Genomic DNA, 17500 nt, shown 5'->3' with positions numbered 1-17500 from the left:
CATTGTTCTATTAATGTTGTCAAATGCTTGCCTCCCCTCCACAAAACCACACTGATCTATTTCTATCAATTTTGTTAACACCATTGTCACTCTTTTAACCATTATTGATATAAAAAATTTATAAACATGGTTTAAAGTTGAAATGGGCTTATATGAAGCTGGATCTGATGGGTCTTTACAGTCTGTAGGTATTATAGCCACCACAGCTTTTTTCCACAATGTTGGTGCTTCTTCTGCTTTTAAAATACTGTTCATTTCTTCCAGATCTTTATCACTTTTTTCCCTCTGAGCTTCCAAACTTCTACCATAATACCATCTAATCCTGGAGACTTTCCTGCAGATTGATCAGACGTCACCATTTTTATCTCATCTCCTCCTGTTTTAGGCATTAATTTTGTAGCCGCATCTACTTCTAACTTTGGCATATTTAAGTCTTCATTACATATTTCCATTTGTGCTTTTTCTTGGTGTACCTATTTCTCTGGTTTATGCAAAATTTCATAACATTTCCAAAATATCTCTAATACCTCTACAGGAAATCTAGTTGTTTTTCTTGTTATATGCTCCTTAAGTTGGGCAACAAACCCTTTCTAATTTCTGTTGCCATTGTGCTAAAACTTTCTGTGCTCTGGAGTTATAATCAAAAACAGTTCCTTAATAGCAACTTTTCTAAGCTCATGCATATTATCCAGGTGCTCCCTTATTTTTTCTTCAGCAGTCTGCAGTTGTGCCTTTTCTTGTTCTGTGAAAATCCTCCTGTTCTGTAATACATTAACCTTTGACAATCTCTCTAAATAATTCTTGCTACTTTTTAACCATATCTCTTTTTCTTTTATTTCTACCCTATTTTTCATTTTATCCCACTCATTAGCTATAACTTATGGAGCACTTTCTATCTTTCCTAATAACTCCCAAATAATTTTCACAACCTGTTCCTTAAATTTCTTTCTGTTTAACATGTAGGTGGGGAAGCCTCAGTGTCTTATTTTTATTTCGATGCCCTGCATTTTTGTCTTAATTATTATTGGCACATGATCTGAAACAGTTAATGGATGTGTGTCAATGCTCTCAATTAAATGTACATGTTCCTGTGAAATATAATTTCTGTCTAATCTTGCCCAGTTACTGTACCATGGGGAATAATATGTCAATTCTCTTCTGAGTTCCTACAGCTGAATTCATGTCTTCCATACCAGCTATTTTCATAAATTCTTTAAGAAATCTACCATCTTTTTTATATTTTACCTTATAGGCCCCCAGTTACAACCTCATTGCTGCAAATCAATTTTTTTCCTCACCTATAAGTAATCTTCCCTTTTAAAATCTGATTATTTCTCCCAAAAATGTCTTAAGCTCCACAATAGCAGTTTTAGGTGAAATATCAATTCATGCCTTTTTAACAATAGTTGACTTTTTATTCTCAGGAGTCAGAACTTTGTATATGTGCAGTAGTCCAGAGTTTTAATTTATATGTGCGTATATATATATATATATATATATATATATATATATATATATATATATATGTACTTCACAGATAAAGATTCTAGTTGTCTACTGATTTACTATGTTCTTCATCTGTAAATATGTTGTAAGCAATTGCTATGTTAAATTGTTAATCGCTATGTAATCCAATGTAACTATGTCTGTTTATTTTAACTGTTGAACTTTTCTCTCCGGGCCTCCGCTGAAAATGGACCTACGTCCAGTCGGACACTCCCAGTCAACAAATTTAAATAAATAAATATATATATATATATATATATATATATATATATATATATATATATAAACACACACACACATCAAATATACATGTATGCAGGTCAAAATGTCGAAGACTGTGGGACGGATTTATAAAACTTTTCCCCATCATGTTAACTGAATTTACACAAGCAGGGTGAGTTTGATTCAGAATACCTGATAGCATGGCACAGCTGGCAGAAAAAAAACAGGCTAGACCAAGCTATAGGCTAATGATCATATAATGAGCCATGTCATATGCTAATGAAACAAAACAAGACTGAGTATTAATTCAGAAATATTTAAATAGCAAGCTTCTCAGCTCCACCTGTAGTGTAATTGAACATAAGTGTATACCTGTGTTCAAGCTAAGGGAATCATGGAGTCATGTTATGGGTTGATGTGTCAATCATAAGTATGTATCTGCAAAAGGCACGTACTGTACCTGCTGTACCCAAATGTGCATGCCATCACCTCTGTAGTTGCTGGGTCATCTGATCTTGCTTAACAGTTCATGCCTTCCATGATACGGACATAGAGTACATTTACCATGTGGATAGTGACACTATGAAACAGATTGTAGATATGTGTCAGCATCATTTGCAGCCTCATGAGAGTCCTGGAGTACCTATCCCAGTGGATACTAAGGTATGCATGCTTTTAAGTAAGGGGCTCATAGTTATGCTACTGAATCAGTTTAGTACCTTTTCTATGAATCACATGTCCGATGCAGTGTGGTACTCAGCACAGCCTGCATTAGCTATGTTCGGTGTCCGATGCAGTGTGGTACTCAGCACAGCCTGCATTAGCTATGCTCGGTACTCTACAGAAGCATATCACCAGTATGCTTGTGCACCTAGTTTGTATAGACACATAATGGTGCATCTCTGTACCACAAAGGTTTGGAAGCAGATCATTGCTGTGCTAGGATGTACAACATGCAATGTACAAATGTGAGCCCATTTGCTTAGGGTACCATTTTGCTCCTTAAGTGGGCCTGAGTGGCGGTTATGGCTTCCTTGGGTCCTGTGAACTGCAAGACATCTGTCTGATATGCTTTGAGAAAGCAAGATTTTCTTGTTCTTCCTTCACAGACATTTTTCTGAGCTCTTGTGCAGGGTAGATGCCATGTACAAACTTGCCAAGATGGTGAGTGCTGCTATTGTCATCACTAATTCTGGTGGGCAGTGCCAAAATTGGTACAGCAACCTATAGAGATACCACCCATACCTGCTTCAGCAGTGGGAGGCAAAGGTTAAGGTTTAATCACTGAAAGTGTATTATAAGCATTTTTCCTCCTATTATTGTATGACTTGATGTATGTGTGTACAGAAGTGTGCATACCTTCTTTTATAACAGATGAGGGCCATGAGTTTAACGTGACAGAATACTGCAAGAGCAGTGTGAAAGCAGCTGTCCCAGCAGTGAGGTGCATATGTTGTATATTGCTTCTCGGTGTGTAATTGCCATTGTATGCATCCCGTGCATATATACTAACGTGTTTTCTTTTTCATATCCTTCTGCAGGTCCAGTTGTGGTACAGGTTGTGGACTGGCATCAGTTTCCAAAACAAGAGCTAGCTGGAGCCTTTGCTGTTGGAATGCCAGAGGTTTTCAGGTCTGCATCTCAGCAGGTGGATGAAAGTCATCCTGATGAAGGTGACTTGAAGAGATTGCTGGTGGCTTCTGTGTTCACTCTTCATGAAAGGGGCAGACGCTTCTCTTCTGACAATGGCCTATAGGGATATCCATTGTCTTCTGGTGTTATTTTAGGAGGCTGGTGTTGTCTGAGGTGGGCCAACAGGTGGATGCCCACCTCAACATGGTGGAGCACTTCCTGGCTCCACCTGTGTGAGTCCCAACATCTGTAGGACCTGGCCATTGGGCCATTGAAGGCACAGCCTGCCCATGATGTCAGTCATGGAGGTGATTGATGGCTGCATGTTACCCTCTGGGTTGCCTTGGCATCTGACCATCAAACCTGTTCTATCACCATCTAGATGTTCCCCATTGTCTTATGTCTCTTCCACTTAGCTTGTTCATTGTCCAGCCCTCCTCACCATCAGTGTCCACCCATTATCATCTCCACCATTTCTATATACCTCCCCTTGCATGTCTTTGTCTGCATTTTATGTTTGTCTGACCTTCCCTGTTGTCTTCCCTTCACCCATATCCATTCCACAAACATTCCTCTTTACATACCCACTGATCCCCTACTTTACATTTTGCAAATGAGGTTCTGTGCATCACAAAAAAAAAAAAAGATTGCCTTTCCTTCCCCCACCTGTCGTATCTTATGGTTACCCTTATGTACTTTCCTCTGCTTGTTATATTCCTTTTTCCTATCACCACCTTACCTCCCCAGCTCATTGATGGACTGGGTTACTTTATTCTGATGACCCTCTATAGGCTGTCCTATGTAGTAGCTATGTGATACTTCACAGCACATGTGGAAGTGCATGAAGTGGGCCATGCTAGTATGCCTCGACAGTGACATCATTCACATAAGTCATGTGCCCATCTGTTGTACTATTACTCCTCTACTGTGTCAGGTTAATAACACTGTTCCTCCTAATGTATACCTCTGATTTTTTTATGAAATTATTTACTCTGGATCTCGGCACTATGTTGGCTCTGATACACTTTGGCTCCAAGCAATTTAGTGCTATGTACCTTGACTATGACTCCCAGCCTTCATCTTCATTGAAAGGAAAAAATAATGGGTAGTATTATTGCAGTGATGGATTTCTGGGGAAAATATCAGTGCAGACATTTTCTTTACTTTGACTTTCCTATCTCTTGTATGCCTGAGATGAAACTTTTTAAGAGTTTCTGTATACTGGCTACATCCGTAATGCATTGGTTTATTGTAGCATGGTACTATATGGAAACCTGTTGTAGTTCTTTCTTACTATAGATGAGCACAGAACCTGTATTGTAGAGTCACTGCAAAAACGAACAGGAAGTAAGCTTTCTAGTAATAAATAACCAGACCGATATCCTGAACACAAAGTGCTTTATTGGACCAACACACAACTCACAACGATAAACGACAACCACAAAAGACAATTAGCACCAAAGAATTGAGTAAAACTACTAAGCGCTTTCTCCCATTAGTGTAGTGTTTACTATGAAGAACATTTGTTGTGTTATTATGCTTTTGTTAGCATAATTGGCGCAATTTGAATTGTGCACCAAAGTCCTTGCGTTGGCTGTGATTGGTTGGATGTGGGAGGTGTGTACATGAATTGTATTTAAAAAGCCTGAGATATTGAAAATGGTTCTACTCTGATGAAGCCCAGTTTACATTAATGGGAGAAAGCGCTTAGTAGTTTTACTCAATTCTTTGGTGCTAATTGTCTTTTGTGGTTGTCGTTTATCATTGTGAGTTGTGGGTTGGTCCAATAAAGCACTTCGTGTTCAGGATATCGGTCTGGTTACTTATTACTAGTAGGACGTGTTCAGTTTATTGGAGAGGAAGTAAGCTTTGCCATTCACTTTCATGGTTATCATAAGTGACAAATGTGAGTACTGAATTGTGAACTATACCTGAATTATGATGATGAAGCCAAATGAGCCTATACACATATATACACACACATACACACACACACACACACACACACACACACACACACACACACACACACACACACACATATATATATATATATATATATATATATCTCTCTATATATATATATATATATATATATATATATGCATGTATGTATGTATTGTTATTTTTTCTCATTGATGCAAGTGGTAGTATTATATTACAGTTGAACTGCAACAGTTTGACTGCAATATACTGTTAGGAGCTAGCCACTTTCTCTGTGGTTGTGTGACAGTGGTGTTAGTATGTTTAATTTCTGAGAGTGTGAGATCATGTCCCTGCATCGGGGGGACTGGGGTCAACTCAGTACATCCCTGCCCTTTAGCCCTGCCATCCTTCACTGAGTTGAAGAACTACCCAGGAAAAAACATTGTACTGCCCACCTCTCAAGACCCTCGTGCAGCCATGACTTACTCCTCATCTAGACCAGCCCTGGTGCAGATAGGCAGCTAGGCTGTGTGGCAGTGAGATACCCTGAGAATGATAACTTAATATGAAAAATGTATATAATGACATTCTTTGTTGGCATACAAGACAAAAAGTCTAACATTTAAGTAAAGGGTTCCTCTGTGCAGTTAAACACTCTGCACAGATTTTAATATCGAGTGTTACTTTGTTCTTTACCATATACGTAACTTACCTTATTTGGTACTGATGCTTGTTCCTTGCATCTCTTATACTCAACCTACATTCATTTACAGGAACTCTGTCCGATTACTCATTCGCAAAGTTCAGTATGCACCTGAGAAACCAGGACCTCAGCCCAAGGCTCAGATCAAGAGGCAGTTTATGATGTCAGAGGGAACACTGAATGTAGAAGCATCCCTTGAGAAAGAGGTACTTTCTTATTTATCTGTTGTTTATTTAGCTTTATTTAAGCTTGCTTAACAGAAAAGAATGGATATTACCCATTTTCAACAGAGACCCATGGAGAAAAGCTCCACAAAGTCAATAATAAGTTATCATCAAAAGTAAAAAGCATACAAAGTATGCAGAATAAACAGTATGAAGTACTAGTTCATGAAAAGGGGTAATGAGCATTATCTTAAAACTTATAAAGATTTCTCTGTGACAAAACAATGATTTAGCACACTCAGTGAATAGAAATGACAATATCAAATAACATTTAGTTCCCACAACTAACAGCTAGTTTTGTTAGCAATTCAAACTAATAAGTAGGATGGACAGCAGGTGAAGAAAAAGACATGAAATATGTGGAAGAAAAGCTATGCGAAAAGAAGATTGGGAATAAGGTATACAGGATTTCGAAGGAGAAGACAAGTGGAAGGGAAATGGTAGGTAGATGAAATAAATGGCATATTAGGTGCACAGACTATTAGATTAAGGGAAGGCAAAACAGAGAGCATTATAGATATCGTCATTAAGAGGTAAGTTGTAGAGTTAAAGAGGGATTACTTCCAAAAAGAAAAGAGAGATATGAAGGGGCATGTCAAACAAGGATTAGAAAAGTAAAAATCGTGACATTCTGAAAAACTGGAAATTGAAATTGACTTTAGAGCTGATTTGGCTCTAATTTGGAAATTGAAATGGACTTTAGAGCTTCTTCTTCTTCTTCTTCCGGCTTTTCCCGGTTAGGGGTCACCACAGCGGAACTCCGGTCTGCTAATGATTGGCGGTAGATTTTTACAGTTCCAGTTCGATGCCCAATCTTCAACAAAGGCACACCCATTCACGCATGTCTTTCGAACGTCACTCGACCGCGGGGAGGACATGCAGACTCCATACAGAAGGCACTCCAGCTGAGAATCGAACGGGAGAATCTCTTGCTGTGAGGCAACAAAGCTCATTTGGCGTAATAGCTATTGTAGCTTATAGTGGAGTTTGGAGGGTATTCCCAAGTAATTTGTACTTTCCAAAATGATTGCGAGAGGAAGGGTTTGTCCTAAAGTCAGTTAACTGATTACAGTGGCCATGCCGGTATATAGTATTCAGTCAGGAAATGAACAATTTAGCTTTGATTTACATGGAATATAATTGAATATGCTAACTCTTAACTGTACCATACAAATATGTTCAATGATTTCAAACCAAGGCAGTTTAAATGGTCACTGTAATAATATTTGTTTGACTGATAAGCAGCACAGCTGGCAAAGCCATAAAATGACTGGTCTTCTTGAGTCAGGAAAGTAAAGAGGATATTTTTTAATATATTTATGGCATAAATAAGGCTTGGAAGAAGGACAGATTTAACAGTGGCAAGTCTTTGTTTCATATGGCAAAGAGTATCTTTTTTTATATGTGTTACAGGTGACCTCTTTGAGATGGTAGCCAAATTTTAAATTCTAGTCAAGTATTACCCCAAGGATCTTGACAGAAGGGGCAGGTTCTGAAATGGTCTGATCCTTTGTATTTTTATTTAGAACATTCAGATACACCCATTTGTTTTCAGGTAAATAACATGACTTTAGCCTTTGATATGATATATGTAGTGGTAATCCAGACATATAAAGCCAGTCTTGGAGGATGTTTAAAAACTAGACTGTAGGTTAATATGTACACCAGTAAGCGATGCAGGATAAAATATTGTAGAACTGTATGTATTTTTAAAGATGTAAATAAAAGAGGAGTTAGTATAGCACTGTGATGGACACTGACATGAACCTTCAGTGGTGAGAAGATTTAGTTTTCCAATTTCCCTCTTTTTATCATATCATGAAGGTAAGTAGAGAACCATTGAAGGATATAATCAGAGATGCCTAACCAGGGCAGTCTGGGAAATTACTGCATCAGATGCATGTGACAGATTGAGATAATGTGTGCCAGACCTCCCAACCTGTTAGAGCACAAAATCTAGACAAAGCCTAAAATGATGGGGAGACAAATAGGGACATATTTTAAATATTGCTCTTACAAACTTAGAAAGTTGATAGAATAATAGGTTTTGTATCAACATAAATCTTCTGAAGGATGTGGAGTCTTAAAACTCAAATGTATGTCATCATGTAATGACTGCAATCATCAGCTATTTGCCAGAAAGGAGCAGATTTTAGAAGGAACACACCAAAAATATGAGGCAAACATCTGGACAGTCTGTGAAAACCTGTAGTTGAGAGGTATGTGTGCTAAGATTCAGCCTATCCTGAAGAGTGTGGATAAAAGATTAAAAAGTGGTCTCAGTACTGTAGTCTGAATGGAGTCCATTCTGCAAATTGGCAATAATAATCCCTTAATCACTAAATGTTTTATTAGCTGTGCATGTATACTTTCTAGATAATTTTTGACAGTGGAGATAGGTTTACCTGTGTTAATTTGAATCATCATACTATGAGTTAAGTTTATTTGTTTTTTCTTTAATCATGTAATGTGACTTGAAACTATTAAAGAAGAGGAAAAAAGCATTTTCTAGTCGACTTTGCTCCCACTCACCCTTGCCTATATAACTCAACTCCACAGTCGGGTCCATGTTGAATATTCGAACATCCAAAATGTCGAACGTTACATAGTCAAGACCAAATGTTCGACGTTTGGATATTCGAATATCACATAAAAAAAAAAAAAAGAAAAACACACCTAAACAGTGTGAACCCCCCACACCCCCCTACTTAAATATACCAACTCCGAGACCGCACTTCAGTGCAGAAAAGAGAAATTCTCCCTATCTGCACTGTACGGCACCATTGAAAGTCCGTCTTCGAACACTTGAAATTTTGAATGTTTGGTCACGACCATGTACCGTTCGAAATTTTAATTGTTTGAAGACTTGACATAATTATTGAAAACTTGCATTAAGATCAAAACAATGCAGGAAAGCACACTTAATTTCCTTCAGTGACTGTGCCAAGATAGAAATATTAAATTTTTGTGCAGTTCTGATATAAGAAAAAACATTCTAACTCTTCTACACTGGACTGACACTAGATGACAAATACTGAGCAGTGATATTAATATCTATATTATAGATTGGATATTAAAACAAGAAGGATGCTTCATGCTCACCACATGATTTATAAAAAATCAGCGTATATCAAGATTATATATTCCCAGTTATGAAGGAGGGATGGGCCTCCTTGAAACTGATTACATGGATATATCTGCAATCGTGGGACTCCACACATATCTACTGACCACACAAGATCTAAACGTGGTGAAAGTTTTGAGACATGAGGAGAATAAATCTAAGATGACATCTCTACTTAATTTAGCAGAAGCATATCGATGTCAAGCAGGAATGGAAAGCAAACCAGAAGTGGATAAAAACTAGGTAGCAACTGAATGTGCTAAAAAAACAAAAGAAAGAATATAAGGTGAAGGACTAGGAGAGAAGGCAAGAAATGTGGATAAAACATAAATATAGTTGCAAGTATAGATAACTTCTGGAAGAGCCTCATGTTGATAAAGAACAAATGCAGGAATGGTTAAGGGGAGGGGAATTTACATCAAGAAATGAAAGGTTAATATTGTCAGCCCAAGATAGTGGGCTACGTACATGCTGGTTTACTAAGTCCATTGAATATGTGGGAGAAACAGACATATGTAGATTTTGTGGAACCACATTGGAAACAGTCACACACCTTATTGCTGGTTGCGACTCTCTAATGGCAGAGGGACTGTATACTGAAAGGCATAATAATGTGGCGAGATTGTTACACTGGAGATTGTGCAAACATTATGGTATCAGAGTGGCTGAAAAATACTGGAAACATGAGCCACAGAGAATCATAGAAAAAGATAGATGCTAGAAAACTGGATATAGTGGTCCAAGAAAAGAAGACAAAAGTAGCATTGATCATTGAAATCGCTACACCTAGTGACTACAGTGTCTTGCGTACAGAGAGACACAAGGTCATAAAATACCTCGATCTGCAGGCAGAAACGAGAGCCGTGTGGAAGAAAGATACCAAAACAGTTCCAGTAGTAGTAGGAGCAACTGGTCTTATAAAAAAGAATTTACAATCATATTTAGATATGTTACCAAGTAATGTAACACCGTACGAATTGCAGAAGGAGTCATTACTGGGTACATTGCGGGTGCTGCGAATAGCACTTTTGGCTAAGATCAAAGAGTGAAACAATACTAATTTCATGAACTTTAATCGTACTTTGACTTAGGAATGGGGTCCATTCCCATCGTGGTATTAGAAACCCAAAAGACTTGGAGAAATTAAAAACAGCAGTGATCAATTACTGTGTCAGGTAAAACTCCAGCCACTGAAATTTTAACAAGATGCTGTATCTGGACCATGATGTTGCGCCTCTTACTGACCTTATGTGGCTTCATGGTTTAAGTAATCAATTCTGCTAATCCATACAACTGGTGAAGTTGGTGTTAATATTCATCACTGATTGAAACAGAGAGCAGACTAGTTCTTAGAATTAGTTAAAAGTATGAGGAATTCCACTACAGTATAAATGGACAATGCTAACAAATGGATATTAGCTGTCCTCAGCTGGTCAGTTTAGGAGTATGAATCAAGTGCGCACAGTATTAATCATCCTAGCCAGGGAGGAAAGGTGACTAGGATGAAAGGGAGGGTAGAACTGCAATGCTCCTGAAGCATTGATGCCAAGACCTGCCAAGACTGTAGTAAATCTAAGGTACTGAGCAGTAGTCATTCATCATCATCATCATCATGAGTATTTATCTGTTGATGTCTGTTATTTAATCTTTGTTTGCTAATCTACTCTAAGTTCCTATGAAGTAAAACTGGAATGAATGAAGGAATGAATGAATGCTTACTTTCAGTGACAAGGCTATTATACTATTAATTGTTCATTGTGGGTTTTTTTTTTTGTTATGACTGTAAGGTAGAAACTTGAGAAATATAATTTTAATGTAGTAGTCTTAAGACAGGATAACTTACATTATTACTTAGAGTGATATTATTTTTATAGCAACTTTATGAAATAAGGAAAGAATTTTGCATATATTAGCCAATTTTTATGTTTACTGTAACATCTAATATTCCCTTCTGTTCGTGCAAGAAATTAGACCTGCATTTGTTAGTGCTCAATTAGGTATTTGATTTTTTTTTTGTAATTTTTGCGCCTGCTGCCTGTTGACCATCAGATCCTCCCTCAGTCAGTCATCCCATTCCTTCCCTTCAGCGGGTGAGAGCCAACCCAAAGAGGTCAGCACTGAGGCAGCCATAAGGGGTGGTTTGAAATTTTTTTCCATTTTCTCCCAGACCTAACCACAAGCACATTTGGTGAAGTGCCAAGGAAGGGACGTACAATGAGTTGTTGATGTAGGGAGTCCCCTCACTTCTGCAAGGCACATTTCCTCAAATCAACTCTACCCCCCCCACCACTAAAGTGATGGTCTATCTGGATTCTACCAGGGTAATCATACTGCTTTGTGTACCTTCAAATGCACCCAAACCCTGATCTCTCTCAACAAGAATTGAGTGGGCCCTTCCCTTTCCTGTCTCTCTCTCCTCTGTGCCTGGCTCTTCCAGAACCACTACTTGAACCCAATTGCCTGGGTCACAGTCAGGACTCCAGCCTTCTGCACTACTAAGCCAGGTCAAGCATTCTCTTCTTACATCACCTAAAAAGCACAAGGTACTCTGTAAGAAGTCATGTAAAAAAATCATATAACAAAACTGCCGAAATGGACAATATTGGGTACTAATACTAGCTCTCTGTACACTATACTACACAACATGTTAACTAATTAGTATTAATAGCAAACGAGGAGAGCATGCAGTTCCAAGAAAGAAAGAAAAGGAGTGAGCAAGGCAGATAAGCAGGGTGATACTGCGCATCAGTGGACACTTGTTTACATATTTTATTTATATATTTGATTTTATGATGACTTAAAATGACATAATAGAACACCAAGTTCCTATTTTTAGGAATTAAATACGTATGAGAACACGGTAGCGTTGTCGCCTCACAGCAAGACATTGTCGCGTTCGATTCTCAGCTAGAGCGTCTTCTGTGTGGAGACATGCGTGAATAGGTGTGCCTTTGTTGAAGGTTGTGCATCAGGGCTGGTAACTCGGCACATAAAAATCCACTACCAAACATTAGCGGACCGGAGTTCCGCTGTGGCGACCCCTAACCGGGATAAGCCGAAAGACACAACAACAAATATGTATGAGAACATGTAAGGAGTTGCAATGCATAACAAAAGGCAAAGAAAAAGATAGGCATGTTGGACAAATGAGGCCTAGGCAGGCAGCAAGTGTACATACATAGAAGGGTGGTGTGGGTGAGAGATGCACATGCCAGCTGGCTGCCACATCAACAGGCTACAGTGAGAGACCATGTCAGCAGACTGCACTTAGAGATAACATTGTCAGTGTGAGGTAGTAAGGCCAACCAGGAGTCGGTGAGAGAAAGATGTTAGCAGTGTACAGTGAAAAACAGACATGCCTCAGGAAGCATTTTGAGACACCTGCCTGTTGGTAGCAGCGAAAAATGTTCATCAGTATATTAGCAAAACATAGCCATGTCAAGGAGGTCTTCCTGAAGACAGATATCAGTATGATGTTATTTATACAGAGTAATGAAAGACAGGTGGAAAGTAGGCTGCAGGGACAGCTAGACAGGCTGTAGTAGCTTGTGGTTGAGGCAGGATAAACTTGAAGGCAGGAAAAGCGCTAATGAGTAGAAAAAGGCTGAAGACTACGCTATGACAGCAGCAGAGAGGGAAGAAAACTACAACAGAAGAAAACTTAGATTTAAGAAGACAGCATAGGGTGGCAAACAAGGATACAAGAAGGGTATGCGCTAACAGAAGTCAGAGGGCATCAGGAACACCAGATTAAAAGCTGCAGGGATCTGGGAGAATATATCATGAGTCTCAAAGCAAAGAAAAGTGCAGCAAGGGTTTAACAGGAAGTGCAAATCTTCAGGAGGGGGATGTAGCTAGAGGAAATGTGGAGCGCATTGAAGAATATTGGAGTGTAGGATATCTACAAGTCTGAGTGCGATGTAGTTAAATCCTAAAGGCAGTGGCATTGGAAAGTACAAGATAAAGGTAACTAATGCTGAGAAGAAAAAATACATCAGGGCATGATAAATAAAAGGGTGTGGGGTCAACAGAATGTAGACGGAGTCTAGGAAGAAGGCGGGATACACTGAGCTGCATTATCACACAGCATGACATGGGCAGTGGGCAGTGGGCAGCATGAGCAGCATGGATATGAAGGCCGTGGTGCAGTGCAGGACAGATACAAAGAATCAAGATATGGCAGAACGGAAAGCAGTATGAGGAAAGGGGTTCAACTGGTCAAGGGTCATAGAAGCAGCGTTATTACATCAGAATAATAAGATGAATGACAGAACCAACATTAAGGAAGTGTTAATGCAGGTGAGATGTAGAAGGGGGTCAAGAAAGAAAGGAACATTGCTGCGGATGATTAAGAAGTGGTAAGTGCACACTGACACATCAATGCAAGCAGGAGGATGAGTGAGATACGTGAAACAGACTCTACCAGGAGGGGTGGTGGGGAAGCTCTCAAAATGGTATTTTATGTTTATTTTGTGACACAGAAATCCATGGGTGTGATATAATGTTAGTGATCTGAATCCTTTCTCTGTCATTCTGTGATTGGACTTTACTCTTTACTTATCATGTTAACCATTTGCAGTACAGTGTACTTTTTTATATCACATATTAAGGTTCCTTTGCTTGTCACAGTGCATAAGTTCTTCTCCATTTATTTTTGCCTAGGTGTATTATCATGGGGAGCCCATCCATGTCAATGTGATTGTAACCAATGACTCTAACAAGACTGTGAAAAGCATCCGACTGACAGGTAAGAAAAATGCAGAATATCCTCATTAGTAGCAAACACTGAATTTACCTGGTCTGTCCTCTTTTGTTAGTAGCTGTTGTCTGCTTCAAATTGCAATACCATACCATCTCTTAAACTCCTTTTTGTGTCTGTCATTCCTGTGTGTGTGTGTGTGTGTGTGTGTGTGTAATGTGTAATGTGTGTGTGTGTGTGTGTGTGTGTGTGTATGTGAAGCATAGTCCATGACTGAATCCTTCATTGCTATCTCTCACCTTACCTTTGAATTTATTTAACTTGAGATTCCTACCACCTTTTGTGTTAACAAATACTTCTTTAACATGGTTCAACAGCATAATGATTATATTTCCATCCACATGTAAGTTTTTCAGAACAAAACAAAAAAATATAAAGAGGATTAAGGGAACCACCTGTGGTAGAATTTCTGCTGGTGCTTTCTGGTTATCATTGCATTAAAGATGGGAAGAGCCGTTCCCGGTGTTGTTTGCATGCTTAACAGTTTAGGAATGCAGTCAATGAGTTCTTTGGGTTCTGCATATTTTAAAGATAGTGGGGTGGTCTCCAGAAATTACAAAAGGTACATGCAGATGGGGAATGCTGTCAGGAGTTTCTTTTTTTTTTAGATTGCTCACACTTAACTGGTAGAGGTGGAGATCCATGATAAGTTCTGGTTCTGTGCACCTCAAAAATAGAAGGAAAAGACTGCTGTATTTTCTGTAGTTGTACACAAGATGAAGGTGGGAAGATGAGTTTTAGTGCTCATACAACTAATTCCATACCCAGAGCACTTCTCAAATGTCATCTTGTCACCTTCCCACCTTGAAGGTGTGAAGATGAGTTTCAGATATTGCTCTTGGTATGGAATTGATTTTATGATGTTTGTCTTAGACACACCAGCGAAATGATGGAAGGGACACCAAGAATTATCTGGGTTATGTAGACCTTAAAGATAAGGAAAGACCTGCAGTTGTTGGTTACATTATACACATCTTACATTCATGGGAGTGGCCCCAGGATTTTTGAAGTTTACCCATGTTACAAATGGGTGATGTATGCAGTTGTTCTGATTGCTCATGCCTTACAGAATGAGATATAGCTTCATTTGTTCAGGCTGTGCATGCCTTACAGATGGTAGAGGGACTGAGTGTTCAGCTTATACACATCTTACAGATGGGAGAGGGGGTTTAGGAGCTGCTGATGTTATGCAGACCTTACAGGTGTGGATGGGGAATGACTGCAGGAATTGATCAGGTTGTGTACATTAAAGTTAAGGAGCTTTGTTTTATAATACATACTTCAGAACCCACCTTGTTTACCTGTTTTTTTTCTTAGTATTCTGAGATAGTAGCCAGATGCCCAAGGGAGGATTTTACAAGAGCATCTGGATCTATGTGAGTTAAGATGGCAGTTACGCCTGAATGCTTTTCATTTTCCAGGTCTCAATGTCTATTGCAGTATAAACTGTGTTTTAAAACTTAAACATTTTAGTGGTTAAAAATGTTCAGTATATTTTATATATTTTATATATATATATATATATATATATATATATATATATATATATATTTATTTATTTATACATATATATACATATATATCCTATTTAATTTAATTTTAGTGCAATTATTTTATAACCCCGACGTTTGCAAAGTTTTAGTTATGAACACCCCTACAATATTGGTGGTGACTAGTTTAATTAGATAATTAAGGTTAGTGATTGTGGTGATTTGCAATTAATGAGATGCTATTTAAATATATGGAACAGGAAGTCATGTTAGTTCTGATGAAGTCCTGCAATGGCAGGATGAAAGGGCTTAACTGATTTTGCCTATTATTTTATTTTTAAATGAAAAATTTTATCACAATTGGGTTCCAGTTCCTGTTATCTCGCTGTTTACATTCAAAATTCTGTCTCCCCTGTTTCCGTATTTTTCCCCACACCCTGCTTGCTGTTTTGTTACTAGATAGGCTTTTTTCCTTATAAAAAAAATATATATATATATATATATATATATATATATATATATATATATATATATATATTAGCTCACTGTTATTTGCTGAACTGAGAAAAATCCAAAGTTATATCTAGATGCTTGTAAAAATCGAAGGACATTGTTAAAGAGGAGTCTGTTCATGAGTTCATGGCATTGCTGTTCTGTTTCTGTGAGGGAAGATTATTGTTCTCTTTGAGTGACTTCTTTTCATTCATACCCTGAAGATGGGTTAAAAATTACCTCCAAAAAGTGATATAAAACCTTAAGCAACAGAAGTCTCACAGAACTCTGTTTCAAAGATCTTTGACCTACTTCTGTTCTCTCCATAAACATCAGTAGATATAAAAATTCTCAGTACTGTGCTTTTTAACAGATCACCTTCATAGGTTCATAAGTACTTACTGGGTGTGCAGTCGGGAGAGAATTGAGGAGCCTAGCGTAATTTCCCATCTGGTGGAATGACTTGCTCATTGTCACAGAGTAGGTGAATGGAGGCTGAGGAAATAACACTGTGCCAAAGGATAGCATCATGTTAACAACTCATAGCCTTAATTCTCTGCTCTAACTGACAGACCTGCAACTTTAAAAGTGATCTATTACACAAAACACTGCAAACTGAACTTCAGAATGATTTTTCCAATGTAATACAATGGTGTCCCTCCAAAAAAGGTAGCCAGTAACTTACAAACAAGCAAACCTGTGCTTTATGGAAACTGACAAGGAGTTACGATACAGCATAGCTTTATAATAAATGACTCACTTGCCTTTCCTTCCGATAGAAATAGCACTACCCTGAGCTGCCCTGCATATTTTGTGTCATAGTGATCCCCTAACAATTTCCACTTCTTGATGTGGAAGCTTCCTATGCTCTGTTGAACAAACCAGTCTATACATTATCTTTTTTCCAGTTCTCCCACTGATCCATCCTGAAGTTTCATCAGAATGTTAGTATTACTCAGTAACACAGCATCATTCATGGGCAGAACTTGAGCTTTTCATTGTTTTTTACATTTAAATTAAATAAAAAACAGTTTTTTCCAAGGAACACCTTTTTTCCATACAAAACTTCCAACACTAACATCTTACATAGTGTCCACCCTGCTTATATGAGTGTGTGTAGTCTTCCAGCCTTAAAGTTATAGTTATTCAAATACCTTTTGAAGAAATTGACCAGAGAAATGCTTGATGAAGAGCAGACTGTACCTTAAAGTGACACTGTACTTCATTCCTTCTGATTCCATCTGTGCCTCATTCATTACCATTCTTGTTACAGCACTTGTACACAAACCCATTGCAGCACCACTTTTTCCTCATCTCTGCTCTCTCTGGTGTCTTGATGATTACTTCTAGGCTAGCACCTCACCTCTCTCTCCATCTGTGTCATCACATCTGGAATTACAAAGCTGTGGTTTTGTTGCAGAT

The 17500-nt window shown here is 38.3% G+C and overlaps 1 protein-coding gene across 1 annotated transcript in view; it reads left to right on the top strand.

The window, feature by feature from the left end:
• SAG (S-antigen visual arrestin) overlaps window positions 1-17500 on the top strand; it is a 156992-nt gene that overhangs the window by 13599 nt on the left and 125893 nt on the right. The window contains exons 5-6 of the mRNA XM_044070934.1: window positions 6060-6195; window positions 14000-14084. Of these exons, the coding sequence (XP_043926869.1) occupies window positions 6060-6195; window positions 14000-14084 (221 nt within the window). The remainder of the gene's footprint in view (window positions 1-6059; window positions 6196-13999; window positions 14085-17500) is intronic.

The sequence above is a fragment of the Protopterus annectens genome, chromosome 4.part1, assembly GCF_019279795.1.
Source record: "Protopterus annectens isolate FY-2018-M chromosome 4.part1, PAN1.0, whole genome shotgun sequence".
NCBI lineage: Eukaryota > Metazoa > Chordata > Ceratodontiformes > Protopteridae > Protopterus > Protopterus annectens.
Note: the sequence above shows the minus strand (reverse complement) of the source record. Positions and strands in the feature narration are given on the sequence as shown.